At 44.1% G+C, this 23,813-nt stretch overlaps 2 protein-coding genes across 6 annotated transcripts in view; one reads left to right on the top strand and one right to left on the bottom strand.

Moving 5' to 3' along the window:
- Positions 1 to 11,167, top strand: part of LOC115138338 (homeobox-containing protein 1-like) — a 34,274-nt gene extending 23,107 nt beyond the window's left edge. For 3 of the 4 annotated variants that reach the window (XM_029675101.2, XM_029675099.2, XM_029675103.2), the window contains exons 5-10: positions 2,804 to 2,960; positions 3,144 to 3,226; positions 3,339 to 3,434; positions 3,537 to 3,634; positions 4,286 to 4,363; positions 4,841 to 11,167. In XM_029675101.2, coding sequence (XP_029530961.1) covers positions 2,804 to 2,960; positions 3,144 to 3,226; positions 3,339 to 3,434; positions 3,537 to 3,634; positions 4,286 to 4,363; positions 4,841 to 5,197 — 869 coding nt within the window. In that variant the 3' untranslated portion in view covers positions 5,198 to 11,167. The remainder of the gene's footprint in view (positions 1 to 2,803; positions 2,961 to 3,143; positions 3,227 to 3,338; positions 3,435 to 3,536; positions 3,635 to 4,285; positions 4,364 to 4,840) is intronic. The other variant, XM_029675100.2, reaches the window with a different exon arrangement.
- Positions 11,168 to 11,299: 132 nt separating this feature from the next.
- LOC115138337 (kinesin-like protein KIF13B) overlaps positions 11,300 to 23,813 on the bottom strand; it is an 86,119-nt gene continuing 73,605 nt past the window's right edge. For both annotated transcript variants that reach the window (XM_029675096.2, XM_029675098.2), the window contains exons 38-40: positions 17,180 to 17,242; positions 16,145 to 16,844; positions 11,300 to 15,921 (exon numbers count right to left, since the gene is read on the bottom strand). In XM_029675096.2, coding sequence (XP_029530956.2) covers positions 15,713 to 15,921; positions 16,145 to 16,844; positions 17,180 to 17,242 — 972 coding nt within the window. In that variant the 3' untranslated portion in view covers positions 11,300 to 15,712. The remainder of the gene's footprint in view (positions 15,922 to 16,144; positions 16,845 to 17,179; positions 17,243 to 23,813) is intronic.

Genomic DNA, 23,813 nt, shown 5'->3' with positions numbered 1-23,813 from the left:
TTGGATTTCTTTGCATTTTATTGTGTTACAAAGTGGGATTAACATTTGATTTAATTGTTCGTTTTTTTGTTGTCAACAGTAATAAAAATGAGAACTACAATATAGTCATTGCATAAGTATTCAGGCCCTTTGTTTGGACAAGACTTGACTTAAATGACAGAAGAATACAAATATACAGAATACAAATATTTCAAAGCATGCAACAAGGCACTAAAGTAATACTGCCAAAGAAAAACATGGAAATGGAAAACATTTTTTGGCCTAAATGCACAACCTTATGTTTGGGGCAAATCCAACACCACATCACTGAGCAACTCCCTCTTTATTTTCAAGCATGGTGGTTGGTGGCGGCATCATGGTGTGGGTGTGTTTCACATCGGCAAATACTGAAGTTTTTCAGGGTAAAAAAAACAAAACGGGGATGGAGCTTAGTACAGGCAAACTCCTCGAGGAAAACCTGCTTCAGTCTCTGAGAGGAATTCACATTTTCAGCAGGACAATAACCAATAACACAAAGTCAAATCTACACGGGAGTTGCTTACCAAGAAGACCGGGAGTGTTCCTGAGTGGCCAAGTTACAGTTTTGACCTAAATCTGCAGAAAGACTTGAAAAATGCTTTCTAGCCATGATCCCCAACGTCTTGACAGAGCTCGAAGAATTATGAAAACAATCATGGGATAAAATAGCCAACTCCAGGTGTGTAAAGCTCTTTGAGAATTACCCCAAAAGGCCCATGGCAATAATCGCTGTGAAAGAGGTTTCTAACATGTATTGACTCCGGGTGCTGAATACTTATGCAACGACTATATGAGTTATTTCATTTCCATCCATCTTTAACATGTCATTGACATTAGAGTATTTTGTGGTTGTTGACCAAAAATTGCAACTGAAATCCCACTTTAACACAAACATGTGAAGAAATCCTAAGGGTATGAATGTGCTTTTTCAAGGCACTGTAGCTACTCTGCAGACACACCCCATGCAGTATTGAAGCCCCCCCCCAAAATGTTCCATTCGCAGTACTTGTCCCGTCCAATTCTCTGAGCTGTTACGTCCCATTTCAAACCCCCCCTGCAACCTGTTTCTGCCCCTACAACCCCATTGTCTGTCTATGACTCCTTCCTGTGTCCAGATGTGTCACTTCCCATTTTCTGTGTCCCTCCCTACCCTCTGGGCACAGCAGCCAATAAGCTATCACAGCCACAAATATTCAAATACTCATTATTGGCTGGTGTATAATGAGTAGTAGTAGTACTTGTAGTTGTATCGCTACGACGTCGCTAAGACAATTGAGTAGAAATGTAAAGTGCTTTAAGCACGGTATAAACCTCATTTAAAATGTTATGATGATGACTATAGCTAGGCCTTAAAGAGTACTGGTGTGTGACTGTATAACCATGGTGACAAAACTGATTTTTTAAAATAAAAAGCAAACTTGTGAAATCACACCGGCCTCACCTCTCTGTCTGTGTGGAGGGGAGGGTGTAGTGATGAGCCCTGGTGGACTGTGTATGTCACAGCACCTATAGACGACTGCTGTATTAGCTGCATACGGCAGGGCTACTCCCATCCGGGCCTCACCTCTCTGTCTGTGTGGAGGGGAGGGTGTAGTGATGAGCCCTGGTGGACTGTGTATGTCACAGCACCTATAGACGACTGCTGTATTAGCTGCATGTCGGCAGGGTGGGCTAGCTCCCATCCGGGCCTGCATACGGCAGGGCTACTCCCATCCGGGCCTCACCTCTCTGTCTGTGTGGAGGGGAGGGTGTAGTGATGAGCCCTGGTGGACTGTGTATGTCACAGCACCTATAGACGACTGCTGTATTAGCTGCATACGGCAGGGCTACTCCCATCCGGGCCTCCAGCTCTGCAGTACTGCCAGTAAAGTGTTCTTTATTTTAGGGTCTCAGTCGGGGCTCAACTTACTGTTGAGAGTTAGAATAATAGGACACACAAGGTGCAATTTCAAACTTTGGTTGTGCATCAGCAGTTATTCAATTAGCCCATGTCAGCTAAATGTTTTTAGATTGGCAAATTAGTCTAGCGCTCAGGTAACCATAAGCATTGTCGAATTACCGACCGGGATGGGGCCCAGTGATCATCTGTTTATTATATTAAAAAACACAAAAATGTGCCTTCACCATATGGCAAAATGTGTAGAATTGCAGGAAATTTGCTGTAAAAGCAATTTTTAGTTTTTTTTTTGTGGCCCCCATCAAAGTTGCCCATCCCTGATCTAGACAGTAGATTTCAACATTTATTTTAGTTGCAATCAAAAGGATGTATAGGTAGGTGTGAGTCAAATAGAATGGAGTCAGAAAAAGACGTAGGTTCTAGTCCCAGGAAGCACAAGTAGCATCTAGGATGTTAGTCTTTTAAAACATCCATTGACTGTTTCAAGGTGTTCCTGAGTTTCAACATCTTCATATGGACACAGTCCCAATCCACCTCTCCCTACATCTCTCCATTTTATCATCAGAATGCTGTATGTGTGTTACAGCTACAGGCCGTATATAAGGGTTACAGCCGTCATTGTTCATTAGGATAGTGCTATTGATCTATGCCGAAAACACTACCGCTCTTTGTATAGATGAGTCCTAATTTCCATACATGCACACACCACACAGTCGCAATATAACACTTAATTCTTCTAAGAAATAAGGTGCTGAATCCTTTTTATAAAATGCACTCCATCAACAACCAAAGGAGAGCGCACTCCAAATAGTAGATCTGATGTTCACTTGATACAATCTTGGTTACGTGAGGGTTGTCTCCATGGTGACATCACGGTTGTGTCTACAGGTGCCACTCTGACGATGCGGCCCGCCCCCATGTCTCTGGAGGATGTGGTTGAGTGGCGGCAGACTCCGCCCCCTATAAGCTCCACCCCCGGGAGCTTCCGTCTGCGCCGAGGCAGTCGGTTCACCTGGAGGAAAGAATGTCTGGCTGTGATGGAGAGGTGAGGAGGAGAAAGGGGAGCGATGGAGAGAGAGTTGAGGAGGGAGGGAGGGAGATGTGGTGAGTTGTTATAATCTAGATAAAGGCTGAGAGATTGAGGAAAGCAGCAGATTTGCCGTTAGATTTGGAGGAATGTGAATGTTGCCTAATAAATGATGGTGTGGTTATTTGTGTTATTTTCCAGTTACTTCAATGACAACCAGTACCCTGATGAAGCTAAAAGAGAGGAGATCGCTAACGCCTGCAACGCTGTCATCCAGAAACCAGGTGAGAACCAGCAGGAGGAAAACATGGAAAAACGAAAGAGGTACATACTTATGTTGAATATGAATTATGGAGTAAGGACACTTGAATATGGTGCGTGCGTCTGTGTGTGCAGGGAAGAAGCTGTCTGATCTGGAGAAAGTCACGTCTCTGAAGGTCTACAACTGGTTTGCCAACCGCCGCAAGGAAATCAAGAGACGCGCCAACATAGGTAACGTTTACGACCCCTCGGGGGGGGGTCGAGTGAGTGTGTATGAGAGTGTGTGTGCGTACGGCTCAGATATGTTATGGAGACGTTTTTATTTTTTCGAAGAAGAAGCAGCAATCCTGGAGAGTCATGGGATCGACGTCCAGAGTCCTGGAGGACACTCCAACGGCGATGACATTGAGGGGAATGACTTCCCTGACCAGGTAACCACCCCTAACAAGATGGAATGGTCCGGTTCTCTGCAAATCGTGTATCTGACAGCCAAGACATTCTACCTTTTTATAGGGGTGCTCTATCATACACATGAGAGAGATCATCCCTGAGAATGTGAAATGGTTTAGCCGACATCCACAGCGGTCGTTTTTGCGGTGTTAGAGGTGGAAATGCGTTAGACTGGTCAAAGCCACTAGCGACTCTTGGCACTATACTTAAAGCAGACATTGTCATTGACTGCACGCATTAAGAAAAATCCCAGTTCGAACATTAGAATATGAGATGTAATCTACACCTAGATTAGGCTGATAGAAATCCTCATTTTTGTTGAATCATTTTCAATTTGAGCGTCATTATTTCTCTATATAGGATAGACCTTCTCGTTCTGAACTTCTAACGTGAGTGGGACGGGTGTGGCTTCGTGACAATGATCAAGAGTAGCTGCGCACCAATTAGACAGCTCCAAAGCAGTTACACCTTCGAAATCGCCAAAACATCAGCTATGCGGGTATCGGCTATCGCCAGTTCACACTTGATCTGATTAAATCTAGGCCCTAGTCTCATCCAGTTTGGATCTTGTAGTCAAGACCATTCTGCCTTCATACGGGTGGTTTCACATATTGCCTCTTGTTTTCCTGCAGGGCTGTGAAGTCCCTCTGTTTGAGAAGAGAGCTGTTACCAGACCCTTCAGTCGACTAGACCTGTCCTCTCCCACACAGGTATGTATACTGCTATGAGACGTTGTATTGCATTGCATATCCATACTGTGCTCCATATTTGGTACAGAACTTTTTCTCTATACCAAATCTGTGAGATGGGTAGCTAACCAAGAAGTAGGGGGAAAGAACACCTTATAATGTTCATGTAATTGTCCATGCTAACCAGTTGACGTCCATAACCGAACAAGGGTGCATCTCAGTAAGTCTGAAGCGGATTCTCGATCTGAAAACACAGGATAGTGGAAAGCAACATCGTAGACTTTGCTTTTACCTATCCATTTCTTTCAGGTCAGTGTGTAGGTCCGGGGTCTCAAACTCAAGGGTGGGCCAAATATGGTCCGTGAACCGATTTTAATGCAGCCTGTGGTATTGCTTAGTAAATGCGCCCTGCAGTTGTCTCAGGGTTGAAGAACACAGCTTTAAACTAGTATGATGTGTAAACACGACCCTTGACTCCTCCCCCTCTTGCGGTTGCAGGTGCCCACCCTGCTGCCCAGCTGGCTGGCGGCTTGGCCCGGCTCGGGCAGGGGGGGCTTGGCTGCCCAGAGGGCTAGCTCTCTGATTGGCCGCTCCTTGCTCTCTGGGTGGGGTCTCGCTCAGGGGGCGGGGATGGAAGGTTCCAGACTGACAGGTGTGTCCTGGTCTCCCCCCTCCCCCCAGGATGATGACTCCACCAATCACAGCAATGCCCTGGAGCACCAGGATCCCATCGCCCTTGCCGTGGAGATGGCGGCCGTCAATCACAGCATCCTCGCCCTGGCAACGCAGGCGGGGGGAGGATTGGCCCTGGGCGGGACAGGAAGTGACATCAAAACAGAGGTGCTGGACGACTAGGGATGAGAGAGAAACATGTAATTCTGCATTCAGAATCAAATGGGAAGGTGGTAAACCAGTTGTGAAGTCGCAAAAACGTGTTTGGATGCATTCACGCGCTTTGAACTCGTTGAGAAACGTACAGCTATAATGCTTGTAAACAAATTAGTGTTCAAAAAATATTAATATAACTATAAAAAGCAATGTTTTGTTGTTGCATTTAACTGCCAAAAATGCTGTTATCGAAGTCATTTCCTTAGGTGACGTCAGAGTTCAGGAATGATAGACGGGTTTCCCATTAGCAGCTACCAGTCAGTTGTATATGGTAAATACCACATTCCCACTTGGTTATGAACGCAGCATATGATTGTGTGTGCGTGCGTGCGTGCGTGCACGTGAGGATGAGGCTATAGTAGAGTAGGAAAAATATTTGTTGGGAGCAAGTAGAGCTTGTTGGAACATTATACTGTAAATGATGACCAAAAGTAATGCTTAGGCTTAGAGACTGTCAAAGCTAAGGTAACAGGCCTCCCCTTACCTCTACCACCCCATTTCCTAACCCCTTTAGACTGTTCTAGAGGTATTGTGTTGGGAGGCCTGGCCCTAAAGTTGTCTATGAAACAGTCATACAGTGTATGTACAGTGTGTGAGGTATATTATGCTCTTGTCTGTGTGAGTCTAAAGAATCAGAATAGGTTATTATGGAACCCTGGACACCTCCCTCTAAGCATAGAGGGCTCCTGCCTTGGCACCTTCTCCCCCAACGTGCGCAGTCTGCTATTTGATTCCTTGACTCCTCGCTCACTCCGTCTTTCTTCTCCACCTCACCCAGACATATTCTCTTTCTATGTATAGTCTTCTCTTTGGCTTTGCCTCTTACACTGTCTGTTCGCCCCTCCCTTTCCCCTCTCATCTGTCTGCCCCTTTTCATTTGTCTCCATCTTCGCAGTATAAGGGAGAGAGAGGTGAGGGTTCTCAACAGGCCTCTGTAATCCCTCAAATGTATAAATATATCCCCTTGTTGTAGCACTACCTAAGCTGGGTAGGTTTTAAAGCAAGTGAAAATCCGACATTCATTATATTATTGCTTGAGAGAGAGAGGACTCGTGCAAGCTAGTGAAAGGGGCCATACGTGGTTGTTATGGGGGTAACTATAAGCATATTGAAGCTGTACCCAAACCATTTGTTTTTAGCTTTTAACCGTAGCTTAGTCTGTTCCCTTAAATTAAGGTGTCATAATCATGTTCCCCAGTTGAGAGAAAATGCGTTACTACACTGTTCAAAAAATGAAGGGAACACTTAAACAACACATTGTAACTCCAAGTCAATCACACTTCTGTGAAATCAAACTGTCCACTTAAGAAGCAACACTGATTGACAATAAATTTCACATGCTGTTGTGCAAATGGAATGGACAACAGGTGGAAATTTTAGGCAATTAGCAAGACACCCCCAATAAAGGAGTGGTTCTGCAGGTGGTGACCACAGACCACTTCTCAGTTCCTATGCTTCCTGGCTGATGTTTTGGTCACTTTTGAATGCTGGCGGTGCTTTCACTCTAGTGGTAGCATGAGACTGAGTCTGCAGCTCATCCAGGATGGAACATCAATGCGAGCTGTGGCAAGAAGGTTTGCTGTGTCTGTTAGCGTAGTGTCCAAAGCATGGAGGAGCTACCAGGAGACAGGCCAGTACATCAGGACACGTGGAGGAGGCCGTAGGAGGGCAACAACCCAGCAGCAGGACCGCTACCTCCGCCTTTGTGCAAGGAGGAGCACTGCCAGAGCCCTGCAAAATGACCTCCAGCAGGCCACAAATGTGCATGTGTCTGCTCAAACAGTCAGAAACAGACTCCATGAGGGTGGTATGAGGGCCCGACGTCCACAGGTGGGGGTTGTGCTTACAGCCCAACACCGTGCAGGACGTTTGGCATTTGCCAGAGAACACCAAGATTGGCAAATTCGCCACTGGCGCCCTGTGCTCTTCACAGATGAAAGCAGGTTTACACTGAGCACATGTGACAGACGTGACAGAGTCTGGAGACGCCGTGGAGAACGTTCTGCTGCCTGCAACATCCTCCAGCATGACCGGTTTGGCGGTGGGTCAGTCATGGTGTCGGGTGGCATTTCTTTGGGGGGCCGCACAGCCCTCCATGTGCTCGCCAGAGGTAGCCTGACTGCCATTAAGTACCGAGATGAGATCCTCAGACCCCTTGTGAGACCATATGCTGGTGCGGTTGGCTCTGGGTTTCTCCTAATGCAAGACAATGCTAGACCTTATGTGGCTGGAGTGTGTCAGCAGTTCCTGCAAGAGGAAGGCATTGATGCTATGGACAGGCCCGCCCATTCCCCAGACCTGAATCCAATTGAGCACATCTGGGACATGATGTCTCGCTCCATCCACCAACGCCACGTTGCACCACAGACTGCCCAGGAGTTGGCGGATGCTTTAGTCCAGGTCTGGGAGGAGATCCCTGAGGAGACCATCCGCCACCTCATCAGGAGCATGCCCAGGCGTTGTAGGGAGATCATACAGGCACGTGGAGGCCACACGCACTACTGAGCCTCATTTTGACTTGTTTTAAGGACATTACATCAAAGTTGGATCAGCCTGTAGTGTGGTTTTCCACTTTAATTTTGTGTGACTCCAAATCCAGACCTCCATGAGTTGATAATTTGTGTGATTTTGTTGTCAGCACATTCAACTATGTAAAGAAAAAAGTATTTAATAAGAATATTTCATTCATTCAGATCTAGGATGTGTTATTTTAGTGTTCCCTTTTTTTTGAGCAGTGTATTTTAAGATTTCCAATGCACCCTTGATTGGCAATGTCCCTATCACAGGGGGCTGCTGAGGGGATGAAGGCTCATAATAATGGCTGGAATGGAGTAAATTGAAAGGTATCAAACTCATGGACCATGTGTTTGAAACCATTCCGTTCCAGCCATTATTATGAGCCCATCCTCTCCAATTAAGGTGCCAGCGGCTGCCTGTGGTCCCTATTATTCTTAGTACTGGGAGTAATGCAAACACTTATTTTTCTATCCTTTATATGCCATGACGTCTTCAACACAAGCTGTTATCCAAGATACTTTCTTTTAAATTGTATTTTCTCTTTTAAAAATAAGTCACTTTATGGGAGTAGCTACTATGGGGCTTGAGTTTCCTGCCCTCGTAGCTTATTGGTCGTTCTGAGTGATTGACAGACCAGGCAAGCAATAGGAGGAAGAGAGACTGATCTGTTGGCTGACACAGGTTCAAAAGGTAAGGGGTCAAGTGTTAGGTCTACCTTTCCTTATAAGCTAGGTTCCCCCACTCCCAGGTCGCTGCTTTTAATGTGAAATAAGTTATGTAGGTGAATAGCCTTTTTTTTTTTGTGTACCTTAAAAGGGGTAGTTCAAATTCAAGTTGACCAGATTCAAACGTGATTTTGTTGTGTAGGTTCCTTTTATGATGAAATCAGCAGACCTCAATCCCAAACTACTGAGAAACTTTCTCCTTGCCAGTTCCACACAACAGTCATGGTGGGATATGGTCCCAGTTTATTGTTAGACCACTTCTGAGCAGGGCTTGGAACCAGTTCAGGGAACAGAAACAACCAACAGAATCAGAACGAAGGTGATCTATACTGTTATTTTAAAACCATGGGATCCGGCTAATAATGCTATTTTACGTTCCGTTCATTTTCTCTGTCGCGCAACAAACCGCCTATGCAAAGCACTCACTCTGTCATTAAGAAACTTATTCCGGTGTCTGCCAGCTGAACATCTTTGCCAGTGTGCGTGTAGGCTACCTGCCCCTCCCCATCCGAAGTATTGTTTACTGTAGCCTACTGACGTTACAAGTGTGATTCAGAAATTAGGGAGAGCTATTTGTAATTAGAGAAGAATTGATTAACCTGTTCAATGTTGGTTATCACGTTTCACATTGGATTTATTAACTACCAAAAGGTAAGATGTGTTTTTATTTTAATTCTGGTGCCGCTCTTCACACACAAGCTTGTTAGCTAGCTCTGGTCCAACATTAAGCCTACTCTTTGAAAATAAAAGTTCCTCCATAAATGCCACTCCTCCACATGTATAATTCTGTGGGCCTAATTCAGATAATGCATGTCATAAGGTGCCCAGCGCTTCAAGCCATCCTCTCGCTCTCTCCCCCCACTCGATTTCAGAGGTTTAAAAAAAGAACAGAAAGAACGACATTAAAAAAGTAACGTTTTTTCCCGTTCAAACCTCTGTGGGAACAGAGGAACGCAACAAAAAATATGGTTCTGTTCAGAATTAAACTAATAAATAATTGGTTCCAACCCCTGCTTCTGAGGTATTGAGATGTTTGGAAAACGTTAGTGTCTCGTGACATACTGTTAGCTGACCAAGTTGCAGAGATGACTCAAAATTGATGTTTGGGTGAACTGTCCCTTTTAGTAGGCCAATATATATTAAATGACAGCCAAGCTGACCTGTTTCTGCTGCTTCCGAGGTTCCACTAACACCTAGTGCTTTGTTCTGTATCAAATATGTATCTTACAAGATCAGACTGAGGCAGAAAAAAAAACATTTTATTTTCGATTTGTTACTTAAATCTTTCCATGTGTAAAACTCTGGCAAGCAGAAATGTATAGTATGACATTAATCATTGAAATCATGTTTGTTTTTCCATTTTGATATGCAGTGGGCCCGATTCAGACTTCGTAAATGTACGCCTTTCCTAAGCACTTCTCAGTAGTTAGTATTTAGATTTACCTTTTATGCAGGTGCATAAAGGGCTTTTCAGGCGTGGTTCCCTTGTGCACACAGAATACATTTAACTCAACTGCTGAAAAGCCTCCCACTTTCTGGCCAGCTGATTTTCTCTTGGAGTTTTCAGTCAATAGGGTTTTCAGTACATTTATCTAAAGCCATAACTTTAAATTTGACACTCACTAGAACAGGGATGGGCAACTCCAGTCCTTGGGGGGCATGATTGGTGTGACACTTAACACGCCTGACTCCAATAATCAAGATCTTCAGTTTAGAATGCAATTAGTTTATTCAGCGTGTTGTGTTTGTTAGGCATGGGCCAAAAGTGACACCACTCCGGCCCCCTGCACTAGAATATATGGATCGATGAAAGGCCATGTAAATACATGCATATTAATCTCATTTTCAGCACCAATCGGTAGATTTAAAAATACTCTGATCTTGTGTATTATTTAGGGTTAGGAAAGTATTTATAAATAATAAAACAGGTTTGGAGAGCCTTTAAGCATGATAGGTTGGTGAATCAAAAATAGTCGTAAATATTAATCCTGAAAGTTGCCATATTCAATTGTTCAATCCATTAAATATTGGAAAGTGTAGAATAGGGGGAATAAAGTTACATTTATGCACGCATAACTTGGGTCTGAGTCGGCCCCAAACGACCGTGTTTTTCATTGCCCTATTGTACTCTATCATCAAAGGCAAAACTTATCCTTCAGGGTTCTGAGCTCTTTTACTAGTCTCTCGAGACTGTTTAATTATTGTTAACGCCATATCAAGTAGTGAGCTAGCACAAGATTTGGTTCTTTGGCATCACCCAGAATTTGATGAATCTGTCAAATCTACAAATTTAAATTGGTACTGTATACAAAACCAGGTGAAAACATCTTTGCTAAAGGACTGCTACTCAATAATGACCATTAACCTCTGTGGGAGGGGTTTTGCCTTTAAAACTGTGAGGGAACAGCTATTGCCAGTCCTCATTCATACATAATGTGAATACATGAAATAACAAATATTCTAGAAGATGAAATGAATATAAATGATTGAAATCACTGTTGTATCAGATTGAAATAGTTAAACGAGTCCTGTTATCTTCTATTTCAGAATTTAGTGCCTTTTTTGGACAGTAGACTGTTCTGTAATTAATATGTAGAAATCTATATGCCTTTTGTTGCATTTGTTTGAAAAACATTTTGTTAACTTGTTTATTTTAGTATTGTACCTACTAAAGAATAAAGAAAGATGAACAATGGGTCTGTGTTTTGTGAGCAACTAAAGTCTAGCTCTCAATGTGTATCAATTGGCATCAGGAGCTCAAATTAGCATTCTGCACTTAATGATGGAAGATTAGTCTCGTAAAAAAACCCTGCAGATGATACAAATCTGTAAATCAATTCATTTTTTTTTTATTCTTTCCTTTACAGGCAGATAATTGTCCAGACAATAAAAAAGAAAATTATAAATGCATTATAATAAATGATTATTCTTTGGATTTCAGCAGAGAATTAAATTAATCAAAATCCAAACTTGTGCCCAGATTTTTAAGTCTTTATATATACACATACATACATACACCCATTCGCTCCCACAGATATAGTGAAATAATACACTTCATGACAACTGGCAGAACAGAATCAGATACGCAAATCATTGAGGACTATTATTGATAACTCAAGACTCCAGGACGAGGCACAGACCAGAGCTGGTCTCAGGTCAGTCAGTATGTCTAAAATGGCACCCTATTCTCTATGCACTACACTACAGGAATATAATACTATAGGGTGCCATTTCAGAAGCAACCGTTGTAGAAGAAGAGTTGCACAAACAGTCTGAAGATCCGGCCCAATTCCATTTCTGTCCCTTACCGCTTTAGTGTTGAACACCTGAGCGTTGGGAGCTCAGCACAGAAATGGAATGTGGCCGGTGAGAGTTGGGGGTAAAGAGGCTCTACTCTAGTTGATGTCTGTGTTGGGGAAAACAGACAAGTTCCCCATTAGAATCCTCTACTGACATGAGCTTCCATTGGCACATAAGCCAGCGCCCGACTTTGTACAGTGGTAGTTTTGTCTGATGTGGTCCACTGCTGGCTATGGACAAGCCACATGTAGTGTGAAGGAACAGTATAATATTACACAGGTTTCTCCATGGCTGGAGTTTGAGGGTTTCTAGTTATGGAGTCTCGCATTGCCAGACTTGGTAGTCTGGAGAAAGCCGAAGATGGAGGTTTTTAGTTATTAAACCCAGAGAGGAGGAGACAGATTGACGTGAAGACTGACTGAAGGCCACGTAAAGGCAGGTGTCATATTGCTCTGAGCCTGCGTTGCCATAGAGATATATAGGATATGTATATATTGGAAAGGAAGATAAACAGATATACTCTTGGCCTTGCTTATTCTTTAAAACACAGCATGCCTTCCTTCTGTGGAATGATACGGTAACTATGGATATATCCTTAAGTATAGACAGTCAAACTCAATAGAAAACGTGGTTCTGAGCGCGTACAGTCACATGATCAAGTAATTATGACACGTGCTAGTCTGAACTAGGAAACTCCACATCTCGTTAAAGAGCTAACAGTTGGAAATACAAACCGGTAAAAGCCACTGAATAATGAAATGGGTTTGAATCAGAGCTACTTGCGTGTCTCTGACTTCCTGATGAGAAAGAGTATGAGAGAAAGAAAGAGCGAGGCACGGAAATAAAGAACTAGATAAGCCTGAAGTGATCTTAACCACTTTTCGGTCTCTGTGCAAAGAAGCATGGACACGACAAAACTGAGGCCAATTCCATCCGATACACTATGGCTGCGTGTACACAGGCAGCCGAATTCCGATCTTTTTCATTTTCTGAGCTGATCTGATTGGGGGAAAAAAATAGAATGAAAAAGATTAGAATTGGGCTGCCTGTCTAAACACAACCTACCTGCTCTCACAATCTTCATATAACACACATCTACTGTACGACACACGCACACCCTCAAACTCAATTCCATTCCTTATATTAGCACAATGATGATCACTCAGTTAAAAGCTTGACACCAACTCAACCATGACAAACAACTTTTTTAAAAACACCCTAGCTCTGCTAACAGCAACGTAATGGGTCTGAGCGAATCGAGTAAAGTACTTAAGGCAACCATGACAAATAAAACACTTGCTCATCCCATCTACTAGACTATATCTCCCAACTGGCCAGTCATCAGCCCATTGACAACTCCTCCTTACTCGGTCCCATCTCAAGTGGTGTTTAAGGCTAAAGATCAAGACTATAATCAGGATTAACTCCCGATAAGGACTTATAATACCAATGATCAGATCACTTTACAGTTATATTACAGTTGCTATAGCAGCATCATTCCTCATAGAATTACTTGTGCAATCAATGTTTTTCAGTATAATTTAAAAGGCTTAGTCTTTTTCACATGATAAAGGCATATGTCAACCATTACAATATATATATGTCATAGCAACTTTAGACCTTTCTTATTAAAGAAATGGCATAGCGTTGGGGCGATGGGGTATACCTTACAGATAGATAATTTATGTTGTGACTTCACACCATGCTTGCTGAATGGACTAGTGTTAAAAGGTATAGTCATAACAAAATGACATTGTTCATAGACTGCTTACAGGGTGAGGAAACAAGGTATGACAGCAATCCATGCTTTGGTTTAGTTTCCCTGGCACCGTTTCCACATGTTATAGCATTTGTGGCACAAATTCCATTCAAGTCATGGGATCGATAAGAACGTTTGTTGCGCATCATGTACAAAACGTTTTACAAGTGACTTCATTGAGTTTCACAAGCAATTGTAGATACTGATGATTTGGATATGTGAAAGAATGCTAATATGGGATTAAAGCATGGGTTGTTGTCATGCCTTGTCCATAGACTACAGGGTGAGGAAACCAATGTGTAATGTTGGAATTTGGGTGAAGTATCCCTTTAACACACATTGAGTCCTGTCAGAGCTTGTGACTCAGCTCACTAGGTGAGAGCGCACAGTTTATTTTAATGAAACTTCTGTCTAATGAAAATGAAATACGAGGGATCAATTAAACATAAATTAAAACTCCATAGTGTCCCTCATTACACATCCTTCAACTCTCAACCTGGAATTTGCATTCAAACAAATTTGCTCCTAAAGCTTTGAAACTATATATTTTTTAAACGTAACAAAAAAATATGCTTCCACATTCTTGATTCCCTTCATCTCCCAAAGTCATTGAGTCAGTATGTACATTTCAGACCCCATTACAGATCTGATTCTAAAAATAACAGGTGAACGCATGCGTAGAAGAGATGTTCCCCCAAACACAAAGACCAGCTTCCATCCAACTTCCGCTCCACACGTTACATGACGTTAAACATTGATACAACGTTACACAACACCAGCAGTACAGTCCAGCACACACACCATACATATATGCCACTGCTACTTCCTCAAACCGTTCTAAAACCACAGGCACCCATTTTTCTAACACAGATCACTAGAGATGAACTTCTACTGTGCAAAATCTCCTCCCTATGAGCAAAATATGTATTTATGACCAATTTTGCACACTGGGTTTCTTCTCATAATGGAACCATCTTTCAACCTACTTCTCCACTTACAATTTAAAGCCAGCGCCAATGACTGTTGCAGAAACCACGTCATCACAACAACGATGCTTCACCTTTCAGATTAGCCGAAAACATGCACACACACACACACACAGTTGTTTTGTCCACTGTACAACATTGCCATGGGTATATTCGGCCTTTAAGGGCCAAACTTCTAAAACACACACACAGGCGCACCCACATACACGTTCATGTCCACTCTGCAGTCCCTGAGATCACCTTACACAAGGCATTCTCATCAAAGTTCAACAGAGGGTGAAAATCTAATAAAACCCACTAACAAATATATTACAACGAAAAATAAACTCATCATGAAGGCACATTCTGGAAGAATCGATCATTTCAGATAAATGACTCCACATGTGGGAAACGGATATAGTAACTTTTTAGTAAATTAGTAAAAAGGGACAGTTCCATTGAAAAAGAGGGGTGTGTGTAAAATGGACAGTTCCATTGAAAAAGAGGGGTCGGGGGTTCCAGTCCAAGTCTGGTGGAATAGAGCCTCATTCGTTCAGAAGGATTCTCGAGGTGACCAGTTTGATGACATCAGAAAAAGTTCTCATCATTATGGATCCTGAACCTTGGCCCGAGAAGAAACATTCTCCAATGGTCGCCCCGTGATTCACTTCATACAGACAGCAGCACGCTGTGGAACCATTCAGGTGCTGTGCCCAATCCATGCTATAGGGGGTGCCACATCCAGATAGGGAGACAGCGCACCAGGAGCAGGTTGAGTAAAAGTCTTCCCTATTGAAATGAATCCAGACAGATCCCTATGGGTGTTTCCCTGTAGTGAGACAGAGGCATGGCCAGTCAAGCCAACACAGAATCAGCCTGTATTCATCAAATGTATTCATAAAGCCCTTTTTATATCAGCAGATGTCACAAAGTGCTGATACAGAAACCCAGCCTAGCATCTCTTGGCCAGGAGAGGGCACAGTACTGATGTAGTGTTGCCAAGCTGTGGGTGGATGGTGGGTAGGGGACAGGGACCGTTGTTACATTAGATGTGGTAGTATTGCATAGTTAGGGGGAAATTGATAGGAGTCTGAGGGAGACGGAGGCTTAGAAACAGGATAAAAAGAATGTGTGGGTTTTCTAGTTGATCCGAGCCAGGAGACAAAGTGGTGTGAGGATTAAAAGTCTCTCCCACCCAGGCCTGTTTCTCTCCAGTTCAACTGCTCCAGGACTTGCGGTTCTCCCCTCTCCTGTTAGTGGACTCTCCCCGTAAAACGGGTTGGTAGCACTCGCCACTGCGGCGATTCTCCAGGTTCCATTTGGTGGAACGGTCCCGTCTGAACACTCGGTCGGGACGCACCAGGACGCCGTAACCAGGGTTACAGCGGAAGTAGTGGTGCCCGCCTACGGAGCCGTCGTTCTTACCTGGAGAGAGGGGAAGGAAGGAGAAAGAGGAGGGAATAAGGGGTTAGACAAGGAAGAGAGTTTGTTTAGTACTTTGAATTTCCTAAACACTGCCTACTTTGATGTGTATGCATGCGGACAAGGACAGGGCCCTCTACGTTTTCAGGTTACTTCCTTAAATTCCATTGCTTATGATGTCATTATGTTAAGTCATGTGATTCCTTTGTGAACAGTAAACACACACCTGAGGGCGAGTCGAGCTCCACCCCGACCCACACGCCCTCTGCGAACTTCGTGTTGCCCACGTAGCGCACCGTCCCGCCCTTATTGGCTCCCACCGACACGCACGCTCCTTCTCTCAGCCAGTCAGGCAACACGAAGTCGCAACCGCCGTCCTCGTCGTCCAGGATGATCTCCAACCTCTCCAGACTCCCTTGTCCTCCTCTTCCTCCCTCCTCGTCCCCAAGGACACGCTCCTGCAACGACTTCAAGTCCGACGTGCACACCTTCTGCACTGAGAAGGGCTTGTTGCCTGTCACCACGCTGTTGACGTTGGAGCCGGGACCGGTGGTGGCCATTTTGTTTTCGTACTGAGGAGATGCAGCAGTAACACCGTTCCGGTCAGCTCGCTGCTGCAGATGGGTTCTGGGTAATGTAGTTTCAGGAGCACTACTCCCCTTCAGCCTCACCCCTGCCTCTAGGAGGGTGAGGGAGGAGGATGGACGGAGGGGGGTGGTGGGGTGGTCGCCGCCGGCAGAAACCTCGGACAGGGTTGCCGTGGAAACGCTAGTGGAGAAGTAGCCACTGGAGGCCTCGCTGATGGGGCTGAGGGGGTAGTCATGCGGGTCATGCTGGGAGGACGGAACAGGAGTGGCTTCAGGGGACTCCGACCACCTGTCATTGGTCAGGGCCGGGATCAGGGCTGTCCTCGCTACCATAGCAACCTACGGGGAATTGACGGCAATGGCAATCACACCTCAGACAGGGATTTAAGAATTATTCAACCCAACTCAAGACTGACCGGAGCAAACCATGACATCATACTGCCTGCCTATCGTTACCCCCTCGACCACCACCATCATCCTCGTAATGAGATCCTCAGATCCACTAGCTTACTACCAACCATAGCTTCATATTACAGTCAATACCACAGAAATATAATTCACTCACTCTATTTATATGGTCAATACACTGTCTCAGCCTGAAGAGTTGTTGTAAATCTCTAACCAACTCGAACTAGACTGATGTCTAAACTAACTACAACTAGACTGGAACTTACCGGTTCTATCCGGATCCTGCTGTCTTCAGGCCCTGTCGTCTGCATGATGATACGAGGCATGTGCTGCCAGGAAGAGAGAGAGAGAAACACAACTATGTTCAATGGGAAAGAAGAAACACTTCAATGAAATACATAAGTATTCTTTCACATTATACATAACTAAGAGTTTAATATAAAATCCAAAAAGCTCAGCCGATTATATTCGGCTCTTCACAAAAATGGTTTTAATCCATACAGAATATTTGTTTAATCCATTGTGGCGTTATCGGTCTTTAAAGCGTGACTAACTAATGCAGCGTTGACAGAAGTGGAACCATGGCATTGCTACATCTTACTGCATTGGCAATACATCGTCTATATGGAAATTAAACAGCAAGCTTGGCTGACCAACATGGTGTTCAGCAACTTTAGACTTTACTGTATAGGCTATAGACATGGTATTAAATAAGCAACCCATCAACTACTTTACAGACAAGTGATGTAAGAAATCACTTCTCTATGTAAACCGCTCATGTTGTTCATCCATTTAGACAATTGTTCCAGCTAAAAAATAAAAATAAATTATTGGAAAGAGATGTACAATTCTTTTCTGTCCAATTGTTTTTATGTTCCTCTACCTCAGGGTTTCCCAAAATTGGTCCTGCCCCCCCTTTGGTGCACGTTTTGTTTTTTGCCCCAGCACTACACACCTAATTGAAATAATCAAAGCTTGATGATGAGTTGGTTATTTGAATCAGCTGGACACAAAACTAAATGTGCACCGGGGGGGGCCAGGACCGAGTTTAGGAAACCCTGCACTACCTTAGAACACGTGTGTGAAATTCATTCGACGGAAGGGCAGTCTGAGGGTTTTTGCTTCCCCCCTTCACCTGGTTGTCTAAGTTTTAATTGAAAGGACAAGCCAAAAACCAGCAGACACTAGGGCCCCCAATGGAATGAGTTTGACAGCCCTGCCTTAGAGCAATGCTTACGAGGCGCCATTATAACACTAGACAGCTCGAGAAGATGGGGAAAGAACCAAATTCTTGGAGAGATGTAGGGAGTAGTAGTTCGCCTTCTGTGTTAAACCATTCACATTTGACCTTCATTGAAGCTTATATTTAGGTTTTTATTGGGATCGCCATTAGCGACAGCCTGTCTTCCTGGGGTCCGACACCACGAAAAAGACATTACAAACAAAAAATACTTTCGAATTTACATATATTTAAATACAATAACATAGACAAGCAGACTTACATGCAAACATACATTACTGCACATTACACTACATGATCAAAAGTATGTGGACTGCTCTTAAAAAATCTCATTACAAAATCATGGGCATTCATATGGAGTTGGGTCCCCTTTTGCTGCCATAACAGCCTCCATTCTTCTGGGAAGTCTTTCCACTAGATGTTGGAATATTGCTGCGGGGGACTAGCTTCCATTCAGCCAAGAGAGCATTAGTGAGGTCGGGCACTGATGTTGGGTAATTAGGCCCGGCACAGAATCGTCTAGAATGTCATTGTATGCTGTAGCGTTAAGATTTCCCTTCACTGGAACTAACGGACCTAGCCCGACCATGAAAAACAGCCCCAGACCATTATTCCTCATCCACCAAACTTTACAGTTGGCATTATGCATTCGTTCTCCTGGCATCCGCAAAAACCCAGAATCATCCGTTGGACTGTCAGATGGTGAAGCGTGATTCATCACTGCAGAGAATGCGCTTCCACTGCTCCAGAGTCCAATGGCGGTGAGCTTTACACCACTCAAGCTGACACTTGGCATTGGGCATGGAGATCTTAGGCTTGTGTGCGGCTGCTTGGCCATGGAAACCCATTTAATGAAGCTCCCGGCGAATAGTTATTGTGCTGACGTTGCTTCCAGAGGCAGTTTGGAACTCGGTAGTGAGTGTTGCAACCGAGGACAGACAATTTTTATGCACTACGCAATTCAGAAAATAAAATAAAATTGTATTTGTCACATGCGCCAAATATAACAGGTCTAAAAGCAATGGATCGGTCAAGGTATGGACTAAATGGTAATACTGGTCATTTCAAATCATGGCAGGAAAGATTATTGGGACAAAGCCATAGACTTCTATAAGCTTTCCTTATACCTTACATTGAAATGCAGCACTTGACGGTCCCGCGTTCTGTGAGCTTGTGTGGTCTACCACTTCACGGCTGAGCCGATGTTGCTCCTAGACATTTCCACTTCACAATAACAACACTTACAGTTGACTAGGGCAGCTCTAGCAGGGCAGACATTTGACAAACTGACTTGTTGGAAAGGTGGCATTCTTTCATAGGATGCCACGTTGAAAGTCACTGAGCTCTTCATTAAGGTCATTCCAATGTTTGTCTATGGAGATTGCATGGCTGTTTGCTCAATATTATACACCTGTTAGCAACGGGTGTGGCAGAAATAGCAGAATCCACTAATTTGAAGGGGGGGCCACATACTTTTGTACAGACCTGACTGCCCTCGACCAGCACAAAAACATCCTGTGGCGGACTGCAATAGCATCGAACAATCCCCGCGATATGCAACTGTTCAGGGAAGTCAGGAACCAATACACGCAGTCAGTCAGGAAAGCTAAGGCCAGCTTCTTCAGGCAGAAGTTTGCATCCTGTAGCTCCAACTCCAAAAAGTTCTGGGACACTGTGAAGTCCATGGAGAACAAGAGCACCTCCTCCCAGCTGCCCACTGCACTGAGGCTAGGTAACACGGTCACCACCGATAAATCCATGATTATCGAATACTTCAACAAGCATTTCTCAACGGCTGGCCATGCCTTCCGCCTGGCTACTCCAACCTCGGCCAACAGCTCCGCCCCCCCGCAGCTACTCGCCCAAGCCTCTCCAGGTTCTCCTCGACCCAAATCCAGATAGCAGATGTTCTGAAAGAGCTGCAAAACCTGGACCCGTACAAATCAGCTGGGCTTGACAATCTGGACCCTCTATTTCTGAAACTATCCGCCGCCATTGTCGCAACCCCTATTACCAGCCTGTTCAACCTCTCTTTCATATCGTCTGAGATCCCCAAGGACTGGAAAGCTGCCGCAGTCATCCCCCTCTTCAAAGGGGGAGACACCCTGGACCCAAACTGTTACAGACCTATATCCATCCTGCCCTGCCTATCTAAGGTCTTCGAAAGCCAAGTCAACAAACAGGTCACTGACCATCTCGAATCCCACCGTACCTTCTCCGCTGTGCAATCTGGTTTCCGAGCCGGTCACGGGTGCACCACAGCCACGCTCAAGGTACTAAACGATCTCATAACCGCCATCGATAAAAGACAGTACTGTGCAGCCGTCTTCATCGACCTTCACCATATTCTTATCGGCAGACTCAGTAGCCTCGGTTTTTCGGATGACTGCCTTGCCTGGTTCACCAATTACTTTGCAGACAGAGCTCAGTGTGTCAAATCGGAGGGCATGCTGTCCGGTCCTCTGGAAGTCTCTATGGGGGCGCCACAGGGTTCAAGCCTCGGGCCGACTCTTTTTTCTGTATATATCAATGATGTTGCTCTTGCTGCGGGCGATTCCCTGATCCACCTCTACGCAGACGACACCATTCTATATACTTCCGGCCCGTCCTTGGACACTGTGCTATCTAACCTCCAAACGAGCTTCAATGCCATACAACACTCCTTCCGTGGCCTCCAACTGCTCTTAAACGCTAGTAAAACCAAATGCATGCTTTTCAACCGTTCGCTGCCTGCACCCGCACGCCTGACCAGCATCACCACCCTGGATGGTTCCAACCTAGAATATGTGGACATCTATAAGTACCTAGGTGTCTGGCTAGACTGTAAACTCTCCTTCCAGACTCATATCAAGCATCTCCAATCGAAAATCAAATCAAGAGTCGGCTTTCTATTCCGCAACAAAGCCTCCTTCACTCACGCCGCCAAATGACTTTGGCGATGTCATCTACAAAATTGCTTCCAACACTCTACTCAGCAAACTGGATGCAGTTTATCACAGTGCCATCCGTTTTGTCACTAAAGCACCTTATACCACCCACCACTGCGACTTGTATGCTCTAGTCGGCTGGCGCTCGCTACATATTCGTCGCCAGACCCACTGGTTCCAGATCATCTACAAGTCCATGCTAGGTAAAGCTCCGCCTTAACTCAGTTCACTGGTCACGATGGCAACACCCATCCGTAGCACGCGCTCCAGCAGGTGTATCTCACTGATCATCCCTAAAGCCAACACCTCATTTGGCCGCCTTTCGTTCCAGTTCTCTGCTGCCTGTGACTGGAACGAATCGCAAAAATCGCTGAAGTTGGAGACTTTTATCTCCCTCACCAACTTCAAACATCTGCTATCTGAGCAGCTAACCGATTGCTGCAGCTGTACATAGTCTATCGGCAAATAGCCCACCCATTTTTACCTACCTCATCCCCATACTGTTTTTATTTATTTACTTTTCTGCTCTTTTGCACACCAATATCTCTACCTGTACATGACCATCTGATCATTTATCACTCCAGTGTTAATCTGCAAAATTGTAATTATTCACCTACCTCATGCCTTTTGCACACAATGTATATAGACTCCTCTTTTTTTTTCCTACTGTGTTATTGACTTGTTAATTGTTTACTCCATGTGTAACTCTGTGTTGTCTGCTCACACTGCTATGCTTTATCTTGGCCAGGTCGCAGTTGCAAATGAGAACTTGTTCTCAACTAGCCTACCTGGTTAAATAAAGGTTAAATAAAAATAAAAAATAAATAAAGTGTACATACGCCTTAAAGACATGCTCCGGTACTTTGACAACTAGTATGTTTCAAATTTCCCGCTTAGGGCTGGATGTGTCAATGTGTACTTCATACATCCATAATCTGAGTAGAATTACTGTTTTACCTCAATTACCTACGAAATCCCTAGTTTGAAAGACTGTTTTCTGGAAGCTGTGCTGCGCCATTTTCCCTACATTCCCCCCCACGTGGGCCATTTCATGTTCCAGCCAATGATATTCAACCCCTCGCCAATTGAGTGACAGGTAGCAAGAAATACACAGCAGAGCCAGAGAGAGAGAGCAATGACAGGGTGCACACATCTGCACATATGTGATGTAGTACGCAATTTTCGGGGACCACTTTCACAACTACTGGCTCTGAGGTTTTAGCATTTTTTAAAACATGTAACTGCCATTTCTTGCAATCTAGCGCAAAAAATACTCTATTAGGGTGTGGTGCCTGTTCTTAAATGATAACAAATAAAGTATTTTTTATTTTTGGCACAGCCAGTCCACATGGTAAGAAGCCTGGATTATGGCTCTATATAACACTTTGCCTTGAGACCCCTGGTGGCATGTCTGGTGGGGTAAGTATGTCTGTCAGAGCTATATACAGACAATTTGGTATCTTCAACACAATTTTTCACACAAGAATTGATGCAGTCAATCTCTCCTCTACTTTGAGCCAAGAGAGACTGACATTGAAAGGCAAGATGTGCTGCTCTGTTCTGGGCCAGCTGTAGCTTTTCAATGTCATTCTTTGCAGCACTTGACCAAATCACTGGACAGAAGTCAAGATTAGATAACACTTGAGCTGACAGGACTTGTTTGGTCAACTGAGGTGTTAAAAATGCTGAAAATCTTTTAATCACAGACAGTCCTCTCCCCATCTTTACAACAATTTAATCAATATGCCTTGACCATGACAATTTACAAATGTACAGTCTAAGGTGAAACCAAGAAGTGTATTCTCTTCAACAGCCACGTCACTTAGTACAAGATTCAGCTCTAGAACTTAGGGAATGATTTGTACCAAATACAATGCTTTTAGTTTCAGATATGTTCAGGACTAGTTTATTACTACCCACCCATTCCAAAACTGACTGCAACACCTTGTTTAATGCTAGCGGTGGGTCATTAGTAAAAATAGAGAACAGTAAAGGGCCAAGAAAGCTGCCTTGCGGAATACCACACTTTACAGAAGCTTCCATTGAAAAAAAAAACACTTTGTTCTATTGGATAGATAGCTCTCAACCAAGGATATAAAGCCATAACACATAAATGTTTCCAATAACAGATTATGGTCAATAATATGAAAGGCTGCACTGAAGTCTTTTTTCAGCCATTTGTGTCAGTGCAGTGCATGTTTAGTGCTCTTCTCTATAAGCATACTGAAAGTCTGTTGTTAATTTGTTCACAGAGACATAGCATTGTATTGTTTGTTTAGAGCTGATTGGTAGGCTGTTAGAAGCCATTGTATCACAGTGCAATAATGACCATAATCCCAATAGACAGCTCCAGATCGCTCTACCCCCAGCTTCACCACCCCAGGTGTGCCCGTCTCCCACTGTGTAAAACAACTCTAAATCACAAGTGGCAGGTGGGAATCATTTCAGCGCTGCAGTGTATCGAGCAGTGTCTCTCTGAGAGTAGCTCGTCTTATAACCTGTAACACAAGAGTGTGTTTTGTCAGCTCTGCTGGAAGCTGAACATAACATTCACTATTTTAGACACAATTTCCTCCGAATGCTCTAAAAACCATCTCCACTTTACTCCATTCCACTCAAATGCAGAAAATGATAGGCCTTATTGTGATAGCAGCACCTGGTAAAATGCCTGATGGATGAATTGAGCAAATCATCATGTCATATTATGGGGAGAAAAAAAAAGGAAAAATAGGC

This window comes from Oncorhynchus nerka, linkage group LG12, assembly GCF_034236695.1.
Source record: "Oncorhynchus nerka isolate Pitt River linkage group LG12, Oner_Uvic_2.0, whole genome shotgun sequence".
Lineage (NCBI taxonomy): Eukaryota > Metazoa > Chordata > Actinopteri > Salmoniformes > Salmonidae > Oncorhynchus > Oncorhynchus nerka.
This window is presented reverse-complemented; position numbering and strand designations above follow the sequence as displayed.